Source organism: Heloderma suspectum, chromosome 1 (genome assembly GCF_057233095.1).
Source record: "Heloderma suspectum isolate Gila_16-S chromosome 1, 16-S_ref, whole genome shotgun sequence".
NCBI classification, from domain to species: domain Eukaryota; kingdom Metazoa; phylum Chordata; class Lepidosauria; order Squamata; family Helodermatidae; genus Heloderma; species Heloderma suspectum.
Window position 1 is genome coordinate 65443992 of NC_139458.1, and position 20144 is coordinate 65464135.

General features: G+C 43.1%; 1 protein-coding gene across 1 annotated transcript in view; it reads right to left on the reverse strand.

The window, feature by feature from the left end:
• Positions 1 to 20144, reverse strand: part of RASGRP1 (RAS guanyl releasing protein 1) — a 76327-nt gene that overhangs the window by 13747 nt on the left and 42436 nt on the right. Inside the window, exons 7-13 of the mRNA XM_084844664.1 lie at positions 18885 to 19058; positions 18011 to 18127; positions 16282 to 16557; positions 15107 to 15187; positions 12929 to 13033; positions 11636 to 11745; positions 2016 to 2160 (exon numbers count right to left, since the gene is read on the reverse strand). Coding sequence (XP_084700790.1) covers positions 2016 to 2160; positions 11636 to 11745; positions 12929 to 13033; positions 15107 to 15187; positions 16282 to 16557; positions 18011 to 18127; positions 18885 to 19058 — 1008 coding nt within the window. The remainder of the gene's footprint in view (positions 1 to 2015; positions 2161 to 11635; positions 11746 to 12928; positions 13034 to 15106; positions 15188 to 16281; positions 16558 to 18010; positions 18128 to 18884; positions 19059 to 20144) is intronic.

The window sequence follows — 20144 nt, forward strand, 5'->3', positions numbered from 1 at the left end:
TGGCATTCGGCCCCCCGAAATCCATGGCAGAACAGCCTGCCCCCCGCAGATTCCCCCTGGGACGAGGCTTACCTGGGGCTGATGTTCCAGACGGCGGCGGCTCCGGCTCTGGTGGCGGCAGCTGCTCTTTCAACCGGCTGCCACGGCCACCATTGCCATCTGCCCTTCGCCGTGATAGGCTACGTAAGTATTTACATAGCCTATCACGGCAAGCCAAGAAAAACAAAAACAAAAAAACCTGCGTACGCAAATGGCGGCAGCTACAGCGGCCGCCATTTGCGTTCCGTTCTTTTCGCAGTTTTAGCCTACGTAAATATTTACGTAAGCTATTACAGTGAAAAAAAGGGCAACGCAAATAGCGTAGTGGGCGCTATTTGCATTCCTTTTTTCCCCCGCCGTAATAGCTTACGTAAATATTTACGTAGGCTAAAACGGCGAAAAAAAGGGAACACAAATGGCGGCCGCCGTAGCTGCCGCCATTTGCGTACGCAGTTGTTGTTGTTTTTCTTCCAGAAGGAAGGCTGCCCAGCAGCCGGATTTCCAGCTGCAGGTGGCCCCGGCCAGAGGCTCCACGGAATCTCCACGGAGCAGAGCCGGCCGGAGAAGGATTTGGGGGGGAGGTGCGGAGCACCTCCCCCCCACCGCAAATCGCCTCATCGAAAAGGTAAGTGACTTTCGTATATCCCTACTTCCTCCAAGCACCATGTCCAGGGAAAGTCTGCCGCCTACCCCGAAGCTGAAGAACTGGGCATTGCTGCCACAGAGTATAGCTTAGAGCCTATGGTGCAAGAAGTGCAAGGGGATCAGTATCAACCCCTGGGCCAAAGGTAATATCTCTCAGACGTCATATTAAGCCTCCCAAAGACAAGAAAACAACTGTTAACACTATGTAAATATGGTCCAAGAGCATGTTCTGAGGGCAGTTGATGCAGCCACCTTGTGGAAGCTAAGCAAGTCTAGTTAATGACTGGTTTCACACAACACGATAACCCACACTCAAGACTGAATGTGGGTTGTTGAACCGTGGGTTGTTGTGTTGTCTGAACCAAGCTGCACTAACAAACCATGGTTTGTTAACTACAAACTGTGAACCCACAGTTTACAACCCAAGAACAAACCATGGGTTCTCTTCATGGGTTGTTCATGGTTAACAAGCCATGGTGTTTAGTGCAGCTGGGTTCAAACAACACAGCAACCCACATTTCAACAACGATCTACAATTCAAAGACACCCAGTCAATGCCACAATAGAAAACCACCTGGGAACCACATGGTGGAGGAAAATCAGAATATAGATATACTAAAATTAATTATGTGCAACTAATGCTGTTGTGTACTCAAAGAGCAACATGGAGGCAAGTATGCACAGTGTACTTGAATAACCATCAGGAATGGTTCAAAGAGGAGTAAAAAAAAAACCCTTCTTTCCAGGGGGATGCACAGAGCAGCCTTTTGCAGGCAATCAGTGTAAGGAGTATGAACACAGCTTCATCTCACTGTGAGTAAGGAAGGCTAGGGTTATGTTTAAGGCATTCTCCTGGGCTAAATAATAAAAACATACATGGGTGGGGGGTATTGGAAACCCTGTACCTCCCCTGGTACCTGTGCATATGTCTCTATGAAGACCTGTATCTTAGCCAAGAAAGCCTGTCACGTCTGCATTTGAACACCTTCAGTGTATGAAGCTGCCTCGTACCAAGCCAGACTATTGGCCGGTCTAGCCCTGATCAGGAGCAGCACTCCAGGAACACACATAGGACTTTCAAAGCTCTACAAGTTTAACTGAAGATGCCTGGAATTGAACCTGGAACCTTATTCACAAACTAAGCCCTCCCTATTCAGGCACCCAACAGCAATTATACGATTAGAGGCACAAGAGGTGGAGTTAATTCAGCCACACTAGCAGCAAGCTAGAGTTGATATTGTAATAAAACATGCACTAATAACAGTTTGTTATGCACATCATGTGGTATAATTTACTTTTAAAACACCCCCGCCCCCCACACCCAAGCTTACAAATCCAGCACAATTGTCGCAGAATGTAGGCTTTAGGTAAGTGGTCTCCTGGAAGTTGTGGGCGAAGCCAAGGCCTAATTTAGAATAGATTGAGCTGGCCCTCATGAAGTAGGCTGTTATTTCATCCCTGCTAATCAGACCTTCCCTGCAAATAAACAAGGAAGAGGGTCAATTGAGGCTTAATAGTTCTAGGAGCATAAGGAGTTAACAGAGTTTCTCCCCGTCTATTTCTCTCCACCCACACATCTGCCAACCCACTAAGGTAAATGCACTAATTAATTTTCACAGCAAAGAATATCTAGAAATACATTATACATACACACACACAACACACACACGCACACACACACACACCCCGCATGATCCCATCAAGCCGATCACGAGTTCTGCAGCAGCTCATTTAAAATTCAGCAAAAACAGCTTAAGGAGCTGCCTTTTCAGTAGATTCAGAACATGCTGCACAATTATCAAAACAAAGGAAAAGCCCAGGGAATAATTCCTAACACCGTATCTTCAAATTGCACTTTACAATTTCTAATGCCATTTTGGACAAATGAACAGGCTCGAAGGAGGAGGAAAAATGCACAACAGGGATCCCCTAAACATGAAAGAATTCATGCTCTCTTGTTCTAAAGTAAACCCTTTGAAGGCAAGCCAGATAATCGAGTTCCTTACTGTTGTTCTTAAATAGTCACACAAAGGACGGTGAACCAGGGTGACCAATTGGTGAGAAATTCAACTAGTAGCCTTGAGAGACGCCTCTCCCCATTCCGGAATGCAGCCTGAGACAGGGGCCCTCTCCACCCTGAGTTAGAACCCAGCTTCCAAGCCACCAAGATGCTGATAGCGTGTGGGCTTAGAAGAGGGAGGAAGTGTGATTATGTATAGAACTTGAAATCACACACGCTTACAAGCACACAACTTTGTTTTTTGTGTGTGTGAGTGGTGACATGCATGTAGGTGATTGGCAAGGAGCATCCTATAAACTAATAGCGAACTCAGTTCTCCAAACGTGAACTCTTTTGTAGCCAACATGGCACCATCCACACATAAGAATGAGGTATCAGTAGGCTAGAAGGAAACCCCAAGATTTGCAGAAGTACACAAAATCTTTAGAAAAAGAAAACCCTAAATGGGGGGAGACACATAACTGCTCACTCACGACTCAGCATGCTCAGTGGGTATGGAATGCTGACTGATTGTTGGGAAGAGGGGGAATGCAAACAAGAATCTTGGGAAAGGACATGTCTGGGTGGCAGGCAGGCAGGCAGGCATTCTGAATAAGAGCACCACAACCTTTTGTTGCAGAACCCACTTGTATGTGCCTATATATAAACTCCCACATCTCTGCTGGGCTCTTCTGCCTCCCCTAAATCTGGCTGGGGTGTATTTGTGTGCCCTGCCCAGCTCCCTAAACACTAGTGACAGAATGGTTGATCTAATCCTGACCCTGAAAACAGGGCATGCACTGAAGGAGAACTGGGTAATCTGCATAACAGTGGAAGCCATTAGACAAACATCACTTCAAAACATCTAGGACTAAGAAGGGAAAGCATCCAGATCTATCTTTCAACCAGAACAGGCAACTATGAACCTAGTTTTAGGACTCCTCTCCCCCAAGTACTAATGCCATTTTAGGTAGGTAAGTCCAAAGTATGTTGAAAGCAGCCAGGTAAGGTGCAGACCCCCTTCATGGATCACTGCCTTGTTGTGGCGAAGGGGCTTGCGTAACTCAGTGAAGCCATAAGCTATGCCGTGCAGGGCCACCCAAGACAGACAGGTCATGGCAGAGAGTTCTGACAAAATGTGGTCCACTGGAGAAGGAAATGGCAACCCACTCCAGTATTCTTGCCAAGAAAACCCCATGGAACGTATCACAAGGCTAAAAGATATGACGCCGGAAGATGAGCCCCTCAGGTCGGAAGGTGTCCAATATACTACTGGGGAAGAGCAGAGGGTATTTCCAAGTAGCGCCAGAAAGAGTGAAGCGGCTGGGCCAAAGCCGAAAGGACACTCAGCTGTGGATGTGTCTGGTGGTGAAAAGAAAATCCGATGGTGTAAAGAACAATATTGTTTAGGAACCTGGAATGTCAGATCAATGAATCAAGGTAAGTTGGAGGTGGCCAAACATGAGATGGCAAGATTGAACATCGACATCTTGGGAATCAGCGAACTAAAATGGACAGGCATGGGCGAATTTAATTCAGGTGACCATCATATCTACTATTGTGGGCAAGAATCCCTTAGAAGAAGTGGAGTATCACTCATAGTCAACAAAAGGGTGGGAAAAGCAGTACTGGGGTACAATCTTAAAAACGATAGAATGATCTCAGTACGAATCCAAGGCAAACCATTCAACATCACAGTAATTCAAGTCTATGCCCCAACCACTGAGGCCGAAGAAGCTGAGGTTGATCGGTTCTATGAAGACCTACAACACCTTCTAGAACTAACACCAAAAAAAGATGTCCTCTTCATCATAGGGGATTGGAATGCTAAAGTAGGAAGTCAAGAAATCACCGGGATAACAGGCAAGCATGGCCTTGCTTGGTGTACAAAATGAAGCAGGACAAAGGCTAATAGAGTTTTGCCAAGAGAACATGCTGATCATAGCAAACACTCTTTTCCAACAGCACAAGAGACGACTCTACACATGGACATCACCAGATGGTCAATATCGAAATCAGATTGATTATGTCCTTTGCAGCCAAAGATGGAAAAGCTCTATACAGTCAGTCAAAACAAGACCTGGAGCTGACTGTGGCTCAGATCATGAGCTGCTTGTTGCAAAATTTCGGCTTAAATTGAAGAACATAGGGAAAACCACTAAACCATTCAGGTATGACCTCAATCATATCCCTTATGAATACACAGTGGAGGTGAGGAATAGATTTCAGGGATTAGACCTGATAGACAGAGTGCCTGAGGAACTATGGACGGAGGTCCGTAACATTGTTCAGGAGGCAGCAACGAAATCCGTCCCAAAGAAAAAGAAATGCAAGAAAGCCAAGTGGCTGTCTGATGAGGCTTTACAAGTAGCTGAGGAAAGAAGGGAAGCGAAAAGCAAGGGAGAAAGGGGAAGATATATCCAACTGAATGCAGAGTTCCAGAGAATAGCAAGGAGAGACAAGAAGGCCCTCTTAAATGAACAATGCAAAGAAATCGAGGAAAACAACAGAATGGGAAAGACTAGAGATCTCTTCAAGAAAATCGGAGATCTCAAGGGAACGTTTTGTGCAAAGACGGGCATGATAAAGGACAAAGAAGGCAGGGACCTAACAGAAGCAGATGAGATTAAGAAGAGATGGAAAGAATACACAGAAGAACTATACAGGAAAGATCTGAATGTCCCTGATAGCCATGATAGTGCGGTCACTGAACTTGAGCCGGACATCCTAGAAATTGAAGTCAAGTGGGCCTTAGGAAGCATTAGTAACAACAAAGCTAGTGGAGATGACAGTATTCCAGCTGAGCTATTTAAAATCCTAAAAGATGATGCTGTTAAAGTGCTGCATTCAATATGCCAACAAATCTGGAACACTCAACAATGGCCGCAAGACTGGAAAAGGTCAGTTTACATTCCAATTCCAAAGAAGGGCAACGCCAAAGAGTGTTCAAACTACCTCACCATTGCGCTCATTTCACATGCCAGCAAGGTGATGCTCAAAATCCTACAAGCTAGGCTTCAGCAGTACGCGAACCGAGAACTACCGGAAGTACAAGCTGGGTTTCGAAGAGGCAGAGGAACTAGAGATCAAATCGCCAACATTCGCTGCATCATGGAGAAAGCAAGAGAATTCCAGAAAAACGTCTATTTCTGCTTCATTGACTACGCTAAAGCCTTTGATTGTGTGGATCACAACAAACTGTGGCAAATTCTTAAAGTGATGGGAGTACCAGACCACCTTACCTGTCTCCTGAGAAACCTGTACGAGGGTCAAGAAGCAACAGTAAGAACCAGACATGGAACAACCGACTGGTTCAAAATTGGGAAAGGAGTACGACAAGGCTGCATATTGTCACCCTGCTTATTTAACTTATATGCAGAGTACATCATGAGAAATGCCAGGTTGGATGAATCAGAGGTCGGAATTAAGATTGCTGGGAGAATTATCAACAACCTCCGATATGCAGACGATACCACCCTAATGGCAGAAAGTGAAGAGGATCTCAAGAGCCTCTTGTTGAGGGTGAAAGAGGAGAGTGCAAAAGCTGGTTTGAAACTCAACATTAAAAAAACGAAGATCATGGCATCTGGCCCCATCACTTCCTGGCATATAGAAGGGGAAGAAATGGAAGCAGTGACAGATTTTACTTTCTTGGGCTCCAAGATCACCGCAGACGGTGACTGTAGCCATGAAATTAAAAGACGCTTGCTCCTTGGGAGGAAAGCTATGGCAAACCTAGACAGGATAGTAAGAAGCAGAGACATCACCTTGCCGACAAAGGTCCGTCTAATCAAAGCTATGGTTTTCCCAGTAGTAATGTATGGCTGTGAGAGCTGGACTATAAGGAAGGCTGAGCGCCGAAGAATCGATGCTTTTGAACTGTGGTGCTGGAGAAGACTCTTACGAGTCCCCTGGACTGCAAGGAGGTCAAATCAGTCAATCCTAAAGGAAATCAACCCTGAGTGCTCATTGCAAGGACAGATACTGAAGCTGAAGCTCAAATATTTTGGCCACCTAATGCGAAGAAAAAACTCTCTGGAAAAGACCCTGATGCTGGGAAAGACTGAAGGCAAAAGGAGAAGGGGACGGCAGAGGATGAGATGGCTAGATAGCATCACCGATGCAATGAATATGAACTTGAGCACACTCCGGGAGAGAGCACAGGACAGGAAGGCCTGGCGTGCTATGGTCCATGGGGTCATGAAGAGTCGGACACGACTGAACGACTGAACAAACAAACAAAAGGTGCAGACACTGTCACTCTTTTCAAGAAGAGGTGACTATCCACAATTCTTCTGCCCATATGGAAGCATGTGGGTGTAAGCCGACTATAATTTCCAGAACAGAGTGAGAGTCAAGTCTAAAGGTCCACTGTTTGAGCGGCAGTTCCAGATCTGTTACATAAAGCCCATTCAGCACTGGAATAGCATGGTCTGGACTGAAAAACAAAAACAAGTACTAACTGGTGCACTGATGGCATTTTCACCTCTACAGCATCCCACACTGCTTCCTCTTTCAAGGTGAGCAACTTCTGTGCCAACCCAGGATTCCCCTGTTCCAGAACTCTAGCATGAGCAGGGAAGAGGGAAGCAGCCAAAAGCAGCCTCTTGTTTGGTCTGCAACAGGAGATGGAGATCCAAACTATGACTACACTAAGTGCATTATCACCCAAGACTTACTTACTTTATTTATTTATTTATTTATTTATTTCATTTCTATACCGCCCAATAGCCGAAGCTCTCTGGGCAGTTCACAAAAATTAAATCCAAACAACACACAATAAAACAATTTAAAATATACAGAACATTAAAACCACAGTAAGACATTGACACCTAAGCCAGCTGTCTGATGGGATGGTTCTCACTACAGCACATAACACTACCTGCTTCATATCAGTGATAATGTAAGCTAGTCCATTACAAAAAGCTGAGTTTTCAACCCCGGAGTTCATCCTTGCATTATTCAGCATTTTCACTCCCAAGAATTTTCAGCAACAGAATCTCCTTATGGGTTCCTTTGATATCTTAATACTCTTGGAGGAAGGCTCATGTATCATCTTTCAATCAGATGATGATGATGATAATAATGATGATATAGATTTATATACCACTTACCAAATTAAAAATATCTCTAAATGGTTTACAAGATTTGCATACGTTAAAATCATTGTGATATACATTAAAATACATAATAATTGCTAGAACATTAATATAAAACATTGATAACACATTAAAACCAATACAAGACCATAAACAAAGAAACTGGGAAACACACTCATTCAAGGAAGGCCTGGCTAAAGAGATGGGTCTTTCAATGAGACCTAAAGCATGTTACAGTTGGTGCCTCCCAAATACCAGTGGGGAGGTCATTCCATAAGGTGGGTGCCACCACAGAGCAGGCCTGCTTCCTGGTTGCTGCGAGATGGCAATCTGCAGGTCTTGGTACAACCAGCAAGCCCTCCTCCATCTTAATGATCACACAGGTCCATATTGGGGAAGGCGATCTGCCAAGTAACCTGGTCCCAAGCTTTTCAGGGCTTTCTGTGCCAACAGCAAGACCTTGTACTTGGTTCGGTAGCTAATAGGTAGCAGCCCTGTTCATGTGTAATGTGAAGCCATGATGGTTAGGCAATCTGAACTAACCACGGTGGCTTTGCGTGTCATGTGGGGGAGAAAAACCCGCTAACCGCAGTTCTGTAACCACTCCAGCTAACCACCCCCTTGCAACACAGTTAACAGCCCCAGGGTGACTTACCATGACATTTGTCATGCTCCCCGGTCGTTAAATGGCCTCTGGGCAGTTTACAGGCCATGACCATAGAGACAGCAGCCTAGAGTGTCTGCTACTGCTGGTGATGTTTTAGCCAGTGTGAACTTTATAGTCGCCAGCACATCAAAACAGCTAGAGCGGACAGCATGCACGTTTTGGCAGCATGCGGGCTGCTGGGATCACTGCCACCGGCAGTGGGGGAATGATTAAGGTAACTATGAAGGGGGGTAGTTACAGGAACCATGCGGCACCGCATGGTTCCGGTTCGTGTGACAGATGCATGCACTGAGGTTTTGCTAACCCCCCTCCCCCGTAGTTACCCTAAATACACACACCCATGCGCATCTGAACAGGGCTAGCCAGCACAGTTGCTTCAACACTGGTGAAGTATATGAACATCCAGGCACCCCACTCAGCATCCTGGCCACTGCATCTGCACCAGCTGCAGCTTCTAGATCACCACAAGGGAGGCCCCACATGAAGCGCATTACAACAATCTAAATGTGAGGTTACCAGTGAATGGACTACTATGGCCAGGCTATCCCTGTCCAGGAAAGGGCGTAGCTGATATACCAACTGGAGCTGGTAATAGTCACTTGTCGCACCAAAGCCACTGGGGATTCTAATGACAATGGTGAATCCAGGAGCACCCCCAAACTGAATACCTGTTCTTTCTGAGGGAGTGCAATCCCGTCTAGAAGAGGCAAACTCCCCAATTCCCATACCTGAGACCAACTCATCCATAGTCTCCGTCTTGTCTCAGTTTGTTGGCTCTCATCCAACCCATCACTGCACTCAGGCACTGGTTCAGAACACGCACAGCCTCTCATGAATCAAATGTTACCAAGAATAGAGCTGGGAATCATCAGCATACTGATGACACCTTGCCCCAGATCTCCTAATGACCACGCCCAGCTGCTTTATATAGATGTTAAATAGCACAGGAGTCAAGATGGGATCCTATGGCATCCCACAGCTTAACTGCCAGAGACCCAAGGCACAATCCCCCAATACTACTTTCTGGAACTGTCCCTGAAAGTAGGAGCAGAACCACTGTAGCACAGTGTCTCCAATTCCCAACTCACAGAGATGATCCCAAAGAATACTATGATCAACAGTATCAACAGCCGCTGAAAGATCCAGTAGGATCAACAGAGTTGCACTCCCTCTGTCTCTTCCACAAGAAGTCATCCATCAGGGAGACCAAAGCCGATTCTGTCTCAAAACCAGGCTTGAACCCAGTTTAAAATGGGTCAAGATAATCAGTATCCTCCAAGAACATCTTCAGTTGCCCAGCCACCACCCTCTTAAGCACCTTGTCCAGAAAATAGGTATTAGTGACTGGGTGATAGTTGGTATAAACTTCTAGATCCAGAGAGAGCTTTTTCACCACTGCCTTAAAAGAGGCAGTGGACACCATTCCATTCAGAAATGCATTCACCACTCCCTGGATCCACTAAGCCAACCCCTCCCAGCTAGCTCAAATAAGCCCAGATGGGATAAAGGTTGAGAGAGCAGGTTATAGGCTGGAGGCTGGAGAGCTACAAGCATCTCAACTACATCCTCAGGCTGCAAAAACTGAAACTGATCCCATAAAGCTGAACCACACCGTGCACTGGACACCAAACCAGTACTACAAGCAATGTTCAAGTCAACACGAAGCTGAGCAATTTCATCCTCAAAGTGACTTGGAAAATTATCACAGTAGGCCTTCGAGGCTCCAACATAGGATACAGTAGGGACGATGATAGGCCCTGAACCACCCAGAAAAGTTCTGCTGGATGGCTACTTGAGGACACAATGGATGCAGCAAAGTAGGCCTTCTTTGCTGCCTTTACCGCCATGCAGTAGGCACGATTATGCACTCTCACGCATGTCCAGTCAGCTTCACAACAAGTCTTACACCACTTATGCTCTAGCTGTCTCCCAACCCCTTTCATTGCCTGGAGCTCACCTGAGAACCAGGGAACACCTCGGACTCCACAGCACTGAAGAGAGCACTCAGGAGTGATCATGTTGACAGCCCATTGTGTCTCACCATTCCACAGTGAGACTAGCACCTCAACAGGATCAATCATCAATGGTTTCTCCACTTCAGAGAAAGGTGGTGTAGACAACACAGATATTACAAAATGTCAATTGCAGGAGCAGCTTCTAGCTACCACTGATAATATATTCCTTCAGACACAGCAGCATCCTTGTTAACCTCCTAGTTAGTGTCAAAGAGCTGCATGCTACCATCTTGGTCCCAAAGTCAGAATCAATCACCACAACTGTGTGGTACTAGATTTCCTCCATTTGAAAGAGGACCAACTCCAACTAGAGCCCTGAAGAGAGCAGAATGAGGCTAGAACCGAAGGCATTTGGTAAGAAACAGTGCATGGTGTCCTGCTTTGACTGTAGCAAACTCTAACTGCAATGAAGTCAGCAAACCTTCAAACCTACAAGTGGTTACCCAATGGTGGTCAGGCTACAACAGGTGTGGTCTAAATCAAGGCATAAGAGGGGGTTGCTCAGCCTCTGAGGCAGAGTTCCTTTCTCCTGACAGAGATGGCCCTGCGACCACCTCCCCCGAGGGCTCAGGTTCTTGTGGGCCTGGTGGCAGTCCATGGTCTGGGCTTCTGGGGCCTCTAGCTCTTCCTCTGAGGAGGACTCCTTCAGTGGGGGCATGACGCCTGGCTTGATGACAGGCTATACACGAGATCTGTCACCAAACTCTTTGGGAAACTGGAAGCAGAGTGGATAGCTCCAACACTGCTTTGGATGTCTCCACTTAAGCAAGCAGTGTGGGTCATACACAACTGCTGTGCTTGGCATCTGCACTGTTGTTCTTCGTCTGTTAAAGGGCTATTCGCCAGATGGCTTATTCAAGACACTTCCTCATGTCCCATAGGTTCAAATTCAACAATCTGGATTAATGGTCAGGTTGATCATTCATTCATACTGCTTCCTTCACTACTTCTAGGAATGTACAAAATAAGCTCCAAACCATGAAACTGTTACCCCAATATGTGCTGTAAGACAAATTATAGCTGACAGATGAAACTGAAGATGACTTGCCTAACTACAAGTAATTCAAGTAACTTTGATTGCCCATTCCCTTTTCATTAAGAGAGAGACATAGCATCTTCACATTTTGTAAAGGCTAAAGTAAATGCATAAATGATATCGGAATGTACGCACCTGTCCTTGTCCATTATACAAAATGAGAAAGGAAAGCTTGCGGCAATCTTCTCAAATTCTTCCTGAGAAATGTATCCATCCTGATCATGGTCATAATTTTTGAAAACTGACTGGACAGTGACAGAAAAAAATTAAATGTAAAAAAATTAAATATCACTTTTGGTTTTTAAAAGTACCTGCTTTTTATTAAAATAATAAATCCTGTGATGTTTTATAGTGATTTAACTTTAGAATTAAATACTTTTTTGGTTCAGTATTATAAATACATTTTTGGTATGGTGTTAAATACTGGAAATAAATTGTGGGCGTGTCTTTATAATGCAGTCTTTATTTCTCTTGTCAGTATGCAAGGAAAAATTATGCAGTGTTTTACAAGTAAGATTCTTGACTGACATATAGCCACTTCACTACTGCCAATGGAGTAAAATGACCTCTGCAAGCTGTACTGACTATATGGTCTCTCCACTTACCCTCTGCATAAGCATATATACTATATCCTGCAGATTTGTCAAGTGCAAATCTAACTCTAAGATTTAAAGCAGGGGTGAGCACCATGTGACCCTCCAGATGTTTTGGCCTACAACTCCCATTATCCTTCACCATTAGGTATGCTTGCTAGGGCTGATGAGAGTTCTAGGCCAAAACATCTGGAGAGCTATAACTTGCCCATCCATGGTTTAAAGACTTCATGTAACTTACACAACTTAGCAAAGAATTTAGTTGTAACACCACGCTACAAGGCTACCTGTTTTTTTCCCTATGCTTCCTCCTTCGCTCCCTTAATATCTCATAAATTCCCTTACATCTAACCTACCAGCTTCCCGCTCCCACACCCGTCACCCTCCCTGTTCACCATGAATTTCAAGTTATATATAGCCCTAAGGACAATATACATATAGATATGGAAAACATACAAGCGCGTCATTTTTAGGATAGCATTTTCTTATCACTGGGTTACACGTTATAGTCACCTATGAGATCAGCAGCCCCATGGTGAGTTTCTCATCTCCAGCTGTTCAGAACAGTAGCACTCACCAATGTGAATTTGGGTTATCACACAACAAATTTACCTAGTTTTGCCCCAGGTCACTGGCAGCTGCTAGCACAGGAGCTCACAGCATGATGGTCCCAATTCATGCTGCAAGTGAGACCATGTGATGGGCCTGAGAGGAACAGGAATCTTGCAACAGGGACTGTCATTCCCATGGTGAATGTATCATGAACTTGGAGCCAAAACAGGAATGCAAGTGGCTGATATAAAACACGTATGGTAAAATAATAAGATATACTTACATCTACCATTCTCTGAACATGCTTGCTAATGATCTTTGGGTCAGGTTTGGGGGCTACACCAGAGGCCCAGTCTGCTACTACTGGTGGTTTACAAGGCGTCAAAGGCTAAAATAAGAATTATAGATATATACTTTAAAATTTCCTTTTTGTGTTATTGCAAGAAACAGAATGGTGATGCTTGGTTACCAAGGGCAGTGTCATTCCGCAAATTCAAATAGCACTAGAGGAGCTCCACCAAATCTTTTCAGTTGCACAACTTAGTTGTGCAACCATGATTGTGCAAATGAACCCTTAGTTGGATTCTATTCTTGCACATAGTTTGGAATCTAGTTTCCACTAGCACAACATCATCTGCGCTAGTGGAATGACACAGGTAGATACTGCCCCAACACTCCATCTCTAAGAGCAGTTTATTACTACATGTTTCAGAATATCCTTACAATTTTTTCAGCACTGGGCATTTATTAGAAGCATATAACAAGCCAGGGAGCCACAACAGATTTGTATATCTTAGCTATGTGCTATTAACATCACTGGCATATTATTCCCATAAGGACAGAAAATACTAAAATACAGCTGGTGAGTTACATTTTTTTCTGTATTTGTAATATTCTCATGAAGGATCATCGCCTTCTATATATACCTGCCCAAACCCTAAGGTCATCCTCAGAGGCCCTTCTCCAGGTGCCCCCACCAAATGAGGTGAGATGGGTGGCTACTAAGGACAGGGCCTTTTCAGTTGTGGCACCCCAGCCGCAGAATGACCTCCCAGAGAGAGGCTTGCCTGGTGCCTACACTGTGGTCTTTGGGGCACTAGGTGATGACCTTTTAATTTTCCCAGGCTTTTTACCCTTTAAAAACTGTGCTAATGCATTTTTAGATCTTTGTTGCTGGTTTTTATCTTGGCCCCTACTTTGGTTTTCTTCTGCTTTAAACTGAATGTGTTTATATTTTAGTATGTTATTGTCTTTTATGGTTTTAATTTTTGTTTTGTGAACCACCCAGAGAGCTTCAGCTAATGGGCAATATAGAAATATAATTAATAAATAAACAATTTGCATTCAGAAATTGTTACATCTAAGAGTTCTATCGCTTACCTACCCTGGTGCATATTACAGTACAGAAGTGTTGCCACCTGCATCCGTTAGGTCTGAAGGAAGATGGCTGTCATCTAGAGTCCTCCCCAACCCCTCACAGTCCCTTAATCTGCCACAGGACGAGCATGTAACGGAGCCATAGGTCCATCAGTGCTCTAAGTTTCAAAGTCCAACCTCTGAAGGACTGAGACATTGGGTAACTTCAACAGCCACTTCTGCAGGCAAGAGCATTGCTTCTGAGGCCCACAGCAGGCAGCAGATAGCCTACAAAGGGTGACTCCAAAGTGGATCACCACTTTGGGGAGTAGCCAGGGGCTATCCTACTCGCTTTCTAGCCTCTTGTGAAGCCAGTAGTGAAAAGACTGATTCGGCTTGAGGGCTCTTGGGGAATGACAGCTACCTGATAAACCCTTGTCGCTATCACTTCTTGTGCTAGGGCTCAGCTCGGCCCCTTTTCAAGCTCCTATCTCACTCATGGTGAGATGGGGAGCCTTGTTCAGAGGGTTCTAGATCCAGCTAATGTGTGGCTCTGGGTGTTTCCTGTAGCTCTTTCTGATTGCTTTGGCACACTGGCTTCTAGGTTAGATTATTAAGGCAATAGGCATTTTATTTTATTTTTTGCTACTGCTTTGAAGGTGCTGAACTGGTTTTAAGTTGCCTGTTAAACTCTTATCTACTCTAGACTGAGTTTGACGTAGCTGGTGTAGTAATCAATATTGCTAGTGTTATTTGTTTGTTTGACTTAAGGAACTTGTACTTATTGATATTTATAATTGGAATAGGCTAAATTTTAGTTTTTGAGTGGATTGTTAAGGTATTATATTAACTGAAATATTGTTAATGCAAAATTGAAATGTTTAGATGCTATGGTGTTTTTTTCTGAAACATTATTGTTGTGCTTGAAGTGGCTTACAATACATAAAAACGCAATTCTTGTAGAAAAGCAGCATATAAATTAAACTCAAACCTATATTAATCTAATAAAAATAGCACAGTAAGAATCAACATCTAGGCTGACTGCACAGAAGCTACACAAGAAAGAAACTTATACTATTTTGGAATAATTCGTTAGGATTCTTACTGCAGCCCGATGATTTCTTGGCTCTCGTGCATATGAAAGTTCATAGATTTCATCTTCAGTGTAATAAAGATCAAGTGACAGCTGAAAACAAACACAAGAACAGTTCACTATCCAAGATGCTGCAGCATCTCTGGTGAGTTTGTCTTTTGTGTATATGCAGCCTGCCTGTTCGCAAAAAAAAAAATAGTTTACAATATACCACACAGAACCATTTAAAATGTATAAATAATGGCAGCAATTTGAGGTCTGGGTGCAGAAGCAACACAAAATGAACACATTTTCCAGCACTAGTCCATACAAATCCCAGTGCTGAAGGAATGGCCGAAAACTTGTTAAGGTGAGACTGGGGCCACGCTAAAACCAGCTGCTCTTTTTCCTAGGATCCACTGTTGTGGTATCAACCAGTTGTTAGGCAAAGACTTCTCTCAAAATTCTCTCCCAGTGCAAATTTGTTTGGGGGAGAACCCCAGAACTGTGTCCAATGTTTCATAGGCACTATCTCAGTGGCCTTACGTAGTTGTTGCAAGGTAGTTCAGTATTACCCCATTAAAAATAATTCGATGGGATACAAGCCTAAAGTATGGATGCTGTATTTTGGAAAGGTTACATTCTCTTTGCAGGGAATATGTATCATAGTTGTGCAACAGAATCATTTTGATCCAACGAGCATCATCTGCATGTAAAAATAGGCTTATAGATGTGGCTCTGCTTTACTGGAAACACAACAGTTGTCCATATTGGAGATAAATTTCTGCATCAGTTGCTTGCATATCCAGAACTGTGCTGGCTGGGCAATGCTGGGAGTTGTAGGACTTTTTCTGTCTGAACATGCATATGATTGCTCCCTTACAGTTAATTCAGATCTTACTGCTGCAGTGCTCCCACAAGTTTAGGGCTCAGTGCAACTACACTAGGCCCATAACCTCAGGGAATTTGAACCCACTGGCCCCTGGCCCTATTCAGAAAAGTTGTTTATGCTGTTTTTCCTGAAATCAAAAGGCTTACCTGCCTACTGATGTTTCATTGCACTATTGAACAGAGGCCTAAAGGAAACAATACCCTGCCTGGCTTAAATTTCCCAGCCTGGTTTAACAGTCAAAGCTTTCTGACATTTAAGTAATCCCACAGAATAATCAAGTTAAAGTAAAATACAACCTATAAATACAGAGACCTACTGTGAGGAGATGAACAAGATCCTTGTTAGCCTCCAGGGGAGGACCCATTTCCTGAAGCTGTATCAGTTCATTGACATGATTGTACAAAGAATACAATTTATGTATATTAACTTTTTTCTCTTCCAAGTAATCTGGCATGGCCTCATAAAGGGAGATCAAGTCTTTCAGATGTACTCCAAGTATGGGGATCTTAAAGTTACTGCACTCATTGTAAGCACGCCGATAATTATCATAGTTCCTGCAGGACGACAGAAGTTCTGTCATTTCACTGAACTCCTTAAAGGGAAATAAATGGAAGCAAAATTAGTTAATTCGCTACACTCATCATTAGGGCTACTTTAGAAACATATAACAAACCAATTAATCCAGCACATTTGTATTTACATTAAAAGCAAATATACTGGCTCCATTTGGTCATAACACTAAACCATGGCTCAGCATTATAAGAATGAGCCTGTGTGACTCTTGAGCTCAAATGCTTTCAGCTCCACTCTCTGGCACAACCACAAGGAGGAGATTGGAAGCCTCCACTTCCTTTAGATTAACTGCAGTTTAGTGTATCATCCAAAATATGGTTACTTGAAACAAACTTCCTAAAGTATGGTTTTAAGTTGCCTTGTTTCAACTAAGCATAGTAAAGATTAACCAGAGTTTGTCCAGGTTCAGACAACATGCTAAACTGTGGTTAACCTAAAAATCAATACTTCCAAACGCATCAGTTATCAGAGGAGGAGCTGTAGGAAAAGGACGAGTGCATGAACCCAAGGTTCACTGCAGCATGTTCTTGTAATGCTAAATTAGCCTTCCCGAACCTGGTGCCCTCCAGATTTGTTGGACTACAACTGACATCATTCCCAGCCAGCTTAGCCATGCTGGGTGGGAATGATGGGGGTTGTACTCCAACACATCTGGAGGGCACCAGAGTAGGGAAGGCTGTGCTAAATTATCATTTAGTGTTACATCCAAATGTTTGTTTTTTATTTTATTTGTGTACCGCCCAACTGGCAAATGCCCTCGGGGCAGTTTACACACATAAAACAAAACAAAAATACAACAATAAAAGTATCAAAATAATACAATATTAAACATTAAAACAATATTAAAACCTTAAGGAGACAGCAGTAAAATTAATAATCAGAGCAACAGATTAAAGATTAAATGCCTCCTGGAAAAGAATAGTCTTAACCTGACCTCTAAGGGCACAATCCTCTAAATGTTTAGACAGAAAAAAAATCCCAGCCACAGCATTGCCCAGCCAATGCTGGGAGTTGTATGACTTTTTCTGTCTAAACATGCATAGGAGTATGCCATAAATGTATGCAATGAAGATGCCAGCCAGATCTTCCCTGGGAAGGGCATTCCACAGATGTGGGGGCCACAACAGAGAAGGCTGTCTTTCTCTATTTCTGTCTTCTCCAAAATGAGGCCACTAACCTGACTGTTATACAGCCTTTCATCACAATCCTATAGACAACCTCTCTTTTTAAAAAAATAAGCTTTAGTCACAACAGCAAAACTCTTTGAAATGAATAATTCAAGCATTATTTCCAATTTGTAACACAAATAATAAATAACTGGGTATACTTTTGGGATCCATCATTCTGAGGGCAATATCATCTGCTAATCAATCTGATCTTATTACTGTGAATCGCTTTAAAAATTCTTATGGTTGAAAAACAGTGTATAAATATTGTAAAATAAACAGAATACAGTGAAGAGTACAACTAACCTTATGAATGTCATGAGGAACATGAGAACTTGTTTCTTTAAGTCTAGAAATTGAACTGTGACAAAGACCACCTATCACAGCCATTAATGTGTTGAAATTCTGCAACTGGTGAAGTTTCTGTATTAAAAAAAACAAATAGCAACCATTATTCAGTATTTTTATTATGTCAAATGTACGCTGTTGACTGATATCACTGGACAGGGACATTGCCTCAATGAAATTTCAAATTTTCTATTTAACACAACTCTTTCTGTGAAATGACTGTTGGAGCAGAAAAACATGGATTTGAAATAATGGGTTTGTGTTTTGTAGCTCAGTCCCCACCTCTGCCTTGTTCATTTGTTTTTTGGGCAAGTTACTTTTCTTTTATTCTCACCTGTTTGCCTTCTGGCAAATGGGTGTTCTGTGACCAACTACACCCACCATGGTAGCCATTTTCTGAATGGGCACCCCCTATGGCAGTCACTTTGTGAGAATGGCCACAACATTCTCACAACATTCTCTATGTGCCCACTGACCAAAAAAGGTTGAGGATTCCTGCTCTAGTATATTTCAATGAAACAAGTGGATGATAATACAGTCTTGAAAGATGGCTAAAATGCACTGAATGAAATAAACAATTTTATTCAATGTCAGTACCCGTAGTTATCTATTGTCAGCTCTCATCCCAACACCACCAGGTAAGCCTGTCCAGGGGAAGGGTGTGACTGGTGGCTGCAGCACTGCCAGGGGGACCAAATGGTGGTGGGTGCTGGCAGCAATGCTGGGGAGGCTTTTTCAGTGATGGGGGAGGGAGGGACTGAATGGAACGCCTGTTATTAAGTGAATCAAGGAAGAATAAACCAAACTCCAAACAATTTATAACTGAACTGACCTGGGCCACATGAATGAATTTGATGAATACTTCAGCTCGAAGCTGTGGTGTTGGTCTATTGAGTACCATTAGTTGTACCCACTGAGAAATACCATTACAAAGAGCAATCGAGCGTTCCATCGTTGGATTGTCCTTCACACAGCCATTCATGATGTAGTTCTGGTAATCTGAAAACTTCCAACAAAGAAAGAGGGAAGGGGACAGAGGAAAATTAACATTAATTCTCCTTTTAGTGGTATACTCCTCATACCCCATGGTTTTGCCATAAGACAAATATATTTTTCTATAACTTGAAATAGTCTATACGAGCTCATCTTTGCTGATGGAAATGCAAACAGAGCAATCAAAATATAATCTGAAGCAAGCCAATTTTTGACTAGAAGTAGCCTGGAAAATAAATCAGAGAATCTCTTCTGACCTGTATCAGTGACATGAAGTCTTTGAAGGCCACATGATGGCTCCATAAAACAGTTCCATATAACATGTACAGTGCTGTAACATGCAGTTGTCCTGCATCACTTTGAGAATCTCTCTGCCAGATCTTGGTAATGTTGTGGAAACCCTCCATAAGAACAACCCACATGCCAGGCGGCTCTATGCATTATGTACAAGCAGGACATGGATCAATACCTATAAAGTGGCTGTTTCAAGCCTCTATTTCAGCTTGTCAGATCAGCTGTAAGATGCCTTGCCTAATTTAAAAGTAATCCATGCACTGGCTTTTATGCCATTTGAAATTTATCTTATGCAAGGGGAACCTTTGCAAAAAGACAAGGTAGAGAACATGGGCAATCTGTAGGGTACTGTTAGCAATGTGCTCTAGTGCAGGAAAATAATTTTTAGTAGCTCAAACTGTGCTGATATACATAACTCATAAAATGGAATGCTTTATTCCATGCATAAATGAGATCAAATTAAATGATTTCTGTATTATTTTATCAACATCTACAAAAAGTTGATAGACTGTTAGTGCTATCAGGAGCTGAGATTTTTATAAGGCATTATCCTTCTTGGACCAAAAATTATTAATGTCAAAATGTGAAGCATTATATAAGTGTATGTGTGTAGGATGAATAAGTTTTCTGCTTACAGGTAGCAGTCTGAGCACAAAGATGTGACGACAGATTCCAAAGCTGTTAGATTTTAACTTAGCACATGAGAAAAGTCATGACCTACAGCTTGAAATAAAGAGTACTGATGCATGACTAAGTGAGAATTTTTACAGTTTGTTCCTTGAACTGCTATAACTTACATTTGAGT